A 5,484-nucleotide genomic window follows, 5' to 3' on the forward strand; every position below is an offset into this window, starting at 1 on the left:
TTTCTGTAAAAAAAAACTGCAGAATATTACAACTAAATGCATTATTACAGTATTTTAATAGTGCAATGAAATTGGACTAGCTTATTTACCAGTATCACATCATAAAGCAAAATAAATTTAAAATTATGTATTAAACAACCACAACAATAAATTTACCATTCAGGAACATACATTTACTCAAATCGCACCATATTAAAAATAAATGGAAATTCCCATGATTTATTTTTTTTATTTTTACAGTTAAATTTATATTTAAAGTACAGTTTATAGTGGACTGCTTAACTTTAGGTTTAAGTTACTAAAGAGTATGAAATGACGAAATTCATATTGCTATGCTGTTCAATGAACAGTTTGTCCATCCTATCCCAAACACATCCACAAGTGAAGTTAATGTCCAGTATGGCCAGCAGGGGCTACTCTGAAATTAGCTCAAAGAATCAGGGTTCGAGTCACTATAATGCTATATAACAGCATCACTTTAACACAGTATAAGAGAGCTGTATAATCATATAAAAATTTATATACAATGTGATCACTTACACAACAAGACACAATTTCTTTAAAGTAGTTTAAGGATAAAGTTACTTCATATGTAAACCCAAAATATCAGATCAGTTCAGAGTAGTCAAAAGTGGAGGTGATGAAGAATTAATAATTACTCAGTCTAAAACGTAGGATCATTATACATGTTATACACACTATGTTTTCTCTAAAACAATGTACTTTTGTAGTGTTGATAATAAGGAACTCAGTGGCTCACAATGGAAAGAATGAACTGTGCAACTGATGTTGAAACTCCTGATGGGTTACGGAGTGAGGTGATGAAGTAAGTTTTAAATAACTTGTATAACTTGTTTCTGTTCTTGTCTTAATATCTATCAGTATATAGATACCACATCACCAGTAAATGACACGTAATATCTGATCAGTGGGAAAAGCTGCTTTCATAAGTCTTGGCTGAAGCACTGGCCGGCTCGGAGATAGATGAAGGTTGTGCCTTCAGATGCCTGTTCTTCTTCACTGTACCGCAGAACCACAGGAAGAGAAACAACCCTGAACATCAACAAGATAAAAATTAATGTTATGCACCCTCACTGAACTCAGTTCCCCCTTGATGGTTTCCTAAAAAGATCACTTAGCAGCTTCAGTGGCTTCTGTCTGTCCAGAGAGCACGTTCACTGTCAGCTTCTTTTTACTGGTAGTTTGTATTCTTGCACAGTTTTTGCTGATCAGTTTTCATTTCAACTCTGAACACACCCACCATGTTGATGTCAGGCCAGTGAAAGCATTTTGGTGTGACAAGCACTAATGTGGGAAGAAGTCAATATATTTGTTGATTGGCTCTTGATGCTCAGATGGCTCTTGATGCTCAGAAATATAACACTAAGCTTAAAGCTGCTGAGGGTAAGATTTGGGAATTTCACAGTCTCTGGTACAATAAAGCTACTGCAAGCTGCCTGCAGAAAAAAATTGTTTTTGGCCGGGCAGATCACAAACGTCCCGGTTCGCACAAACCTTGTTCAGGATGTGTTAATTCGTAGCTGTCTAGAGGGGAGAGTTGTATCATAGTGGAGATGTGCAGATATTTTATTACAGGCATCACACTGAGAAAACAGACTTTTTATATAAATTGATGGATTTGGTGATCAGTTTAATTCATACGTATCATATGGCAAATTTCTGCACATTTAGTGGCTGGTGCTGTGCATCAGCAAGAGTTATGCAATAAGGACGTAATCATCATTACGTTTTTAGGCATAGTTTTGCATTAACCCTTAAAAGAATAGTGTTCACACTTATGGACAGTCAATTTAAGGCTCTTTTTTATATTTTAGGAAAATATAAGATGTAAATCACCTCCAAATAGCTTCACACTATTACTGTAATCTATTACTGTAATCCTGAGTTCTGTTGCTCTCTAGACTATTAGTTGCATTCAGTGCAACATGTCTCTAGTATATGACTTTTTTTCTTTAGAAATGTAAATCCTAAAATTAAAAAAGTGCTCTACTGGACACCTCTGAATGAATTAAACTGTCAGAAATATTGCTTTATTTGGTTCAGAAATTAAAATTTCTATAATGGAATTATAATATTTCTATAAAAGAAATTAAAATTCCTTAATACATTCTCTTTTCTAATTAAATATTTTAGACCTGAATGGTAACTATTTTTTTTACAAAGACTTTTGAAGATTTTATAAAAAAATTGTGATGTTTTTTTTTTCAAGGTATAATGTTTTATCCTTTTTTTCTCATGACCTTTACATATAAGTGATATACTAATTTTGATTTTATATAAATATCACATGATTTTAAGTAATAAAAAAATAAAGAATCTCAAAAATTCATGCATGAAAGCATTAATATATAGAAATAGAAATCAACGGAAGTAATGTTTATAGAGCATGTTTTTAAATCTACTAATAAAGTATCCATACCTTGCAGGCTGTTGCAGATGCAGAAGAGGTAAAGAATGAAGTAGTTTGTGTAACCTGAGGTGAAGAAAGCCAAACCCCATGTCATTCCCATGAGGAAGGTCAGACCCAGGACAGTGCAAATGTCCTTATGAGACGGGAGCTTACTGACATTCAAGCATCGCAGCTTAAAGATCTGATGCGTTACTATCACCAGAATGCATGTGTTGAACAGGAATGTTAATGAGAAGTAGGGGATGTTCATGCCATACAGAAAGCGAATGTCAGTAATCCAGCATCTGTGTAGTACAAATTGTGCATATTTTTTAGGATCAGACAACAAAGGTAGACATTTATTATAATTTTATTCTAATACAGCCATGTACAGCTGTTGACTGGCCATTCACTCAATAAATGTTTTGAGTGTTAAAAAAAATCAGCTTTATGCTATAAACTGCAAGTTGTTTTTTAAGGCGTTTACTTACAAATTAGTTGTTTCATTTGAGTTAGATAATATCACTGGTGTGGGGCCATAAAAGGGCTTACTGCCAAACACACACAGACTTCCTCCAACAAGGACAGCAGGCACTCCTGGGAAAAAAAAAAATCCAGAATCTCATGTGTGTAATACACTCACTGACCACTTTAATAGGAAAACCTGTACACTTGTACATTCATACAATTATCCAATCAGCCAATCATGTGGCTGAATTGCAATGCATAAATTCACACAGATACAGGTCAAGAGCTTCAGATAATGTTAATGGGCTACAGCAGAAGACCACATCAGATCGCTCTTATATCAGCCAAGAACATGAATCTGAGGCTACAATGGTCACAGACTCGCAGAACTGAAGAGCTGAATATTAGAAAAAAATGGCTTGCCTTTTTCCAGTCTTCATCTGTCCAGATTCAGTGAGCCTGCATTGTGCTGCTGTGATTAGCTGATTGGATAATTGCACGAATGAACAGGTGTACAAGTGTTCCTAATAAAGTGCTCTTTGGGTAAAATTGTACTATAATTTTGATTAAATAGACATTATTATTGGGCTTATATTGCAGTGAGTGTTGCAGTGTAGACCACATGGTCCGATTCCTCACCCCATCCAAACAGGGACAGCTTGATCATGTAGTGCTTGATGTAGGTGTTGAACACTTTGATTAGAAGCAAGTACAAGTGTATGGCTTCAATGGCCATCCAAGAGAAACAGGACAGGAGGCTGTACTGTATTATCACTGCTATAAAGACGCACACACTGTCATGAGACCAAGTGGCTCCCCATTCGATGAACAAGAAGCTGGTGTTGAGGAGGAAAAGGGCTACACTCAAAGACACATGGATACGGATGGAACTGTCTCTGTTTGAGCTCCTGTAAAAACAGAGTATATATACAGTATGTTTGTGCAGAATTTGTATATTGTGTTGAGTTTTATATACAGACAGGTCACGAATTCAAGCAAAAACAGATTGCTCTGTTGTGGAGGGCGATGTGGGGGAATTTATTTATTTCCCTAGAATGGTTTGGATTCTCCTGTCCTTCTAGAAAGAAGCATGTCTCTTCTTCAGACTGATCACCTTTACCCTATGATAAAAGTGATGTTTATCATATGCTGTGGCTTTGATGCACATTAACACCTATGGGAAATTTTAGAGCAGTGTGTTAACACTCTTCACTACCATCGTCAAAACACTAACTGAGGGATTATCGTTTGGAAGCATGGTGTTCATTCCTCCAGTGTGTTAAGGTGCGCTGAAGTTGTTCTGGTGGTTTATGGTTGACCACAAATTAAAGATAAAGAGGTTACTGTAGATGAATGAACGACTTTTGTGTGTAAATGTGATATTTTCCTCCTTACTAATTGTACTTAACTTTGAATATTTGACATTTGGTCATTTGGCTGACACTTTTATCCAAAGAAAATTATAACTGAGCAGTTGAGGGTTAAGGATCATGCTCAAGAACCCAACAGTGGGATCTTAGTGGTGCTAGGATTTGAACTCATCCTTGAGCACTGAACCACAACTGTCCCTTGAATAATGGGAAAAATACAGGGCACTATAACCAGTAGTGTTTTCTCAGCCATGTACAAATTTCGGAGGCGCACCATTCCCATATTTTTAAAAACATTTTAGTCTAAGGGCCCTCTCCAGTTAGGGTTCTTGGGAAATCCAGATCTACTGTTCATCCTTCTGGGACACTCTTGACATTAACTGTGTGATCCAATATCATGGTTTTCGATCTACCACAGTATCTTAGTTACAATATCACATTTCAGAAAGAACAGCATCAAATTACATGCAAATAATTGATTAGAGAATCTGCTAGAACATTTGTAAATACATTTTTAAAAGAACTGCTCTTAGCCAGTTTAAACGTATCATTGGTATATCATCACATTTAGAATACCCACTTCATGAAAACGTAGAGGAAGATGGTGACTGCTGAGAAAAAAGATGAAAGACTACAACCTATGTAACTAATATAGGACAGGATTTTCCACTGCTGAGCATTGATTTGTGCCACGTCAACCTAGTAAGAGAGATATACACACACACACACACACGCAGGCAGGCAGGCAGGCAGGCAGAGAATACAGATTTATTAGCAAAAATATAGTATAACTAGTTTACTCACTCGATTTCTGATACTAATTCAGTGCTTACCAGAAGTACAGCGAAGGGGGTCATATGATCATATGAACAGTTTACAGTGTTTCTGCTGTTAAAGTTCTCCAGGTTGGTGAAAGACCCCATGTCATTCCACTTGTGCTCTAATCAGGACCAAACAAGAATCTATGGTTAGTTTTAACCTAATATGTGTGTACACATGAGAAAACCATGAATGAATGCTGTACACTCAAACAGTCTTCCAAAGATGGATATGAGTAGAGTCAGTTGGGTTTCTGTGATGTTCCTCTGAGTCACCCTGACAATCCTGTAATATTAATTCAGATTGCTTTCTACTTCACTTCTAAATGTGGAAAGAAAAATGATGCACTATGTCTTGACTGAGGAACCCAACAGATATAACGTTGTACTTTTTTTTTGTTTTTGGTCATTTCTCATT

General features: G+C 36.2%; 1 protein-coding gene across 1 annotated transcript; it reads right to left on the bottom strand.

Annotated features, from left to right (window-relative positions):
* Nucleotides 1-211: 211 nt before the first annotated feature.
* Nucleotides 212-5,180, bottom strand: LOC128319321 (adhesion G-protein coupled receptor G2). Its single transcript, XM_053238284.1, has 6 exons — nt 5,082-5,180; nt 4,829-4,947; nt 3,518-3,786; nt 2,902-3,007; nt 2,441-2,715; nt 212-1,053 (listed from the first exon to the last, which is right to left on the bottom strand). Exons 1-6 carry the CDS (start codon nt 5,169-5,171, stop codon nt 926-928), a joined length of 987 nt encoding a protein of 328 aa, XP_053094259.1. The 5' UTR covers nt 5,172-5,180; the 3' UTR covers nt 212-925.
* Nucleotides 5,181-5,484: the final 304 nt, after the last annotated feature.

Source organism: Pangasianodon hypophthalmus, chromosome 11 (genome assembly GCF_027358585.1).
Source record: "Pangasianodon hypophthalmus isolate fPanHyp1 chromosome 11, fPanHyp1.pri, whole genome shotgun sequence".
NCBI lineage: Eukaryota > Metazoa > Chordata > Actinopteri > Siluriformes > Pangasiidae > Pangasianodon > Pangasianodon hypophthalmus.

Bases quoted from the DNA above. Each gene is read 5' to 3' on its own strand.
- LOC128319321 (XM_053238284.1), bottom strand. From the start codon at position 5,171: ATGGGGTCTTTCACCAACCTGGAGAACTTTAACAGCAGAAACACTGTA. The intron at 3,008-3,517 runs GTGAGGAATCGG...TTTTTTTCCCAG, and splicing joins GCTGTCCCTGTTTGGATGGG to GAGTGCCTGCTGTCCTTGTT. The intron at 2,716-2,901 runs GTAAGTAAACGC...TGTACTACACAG, and splicing joins TCAAATGAAACAACTAATTT to ATGCTGGATTACTGACATTC.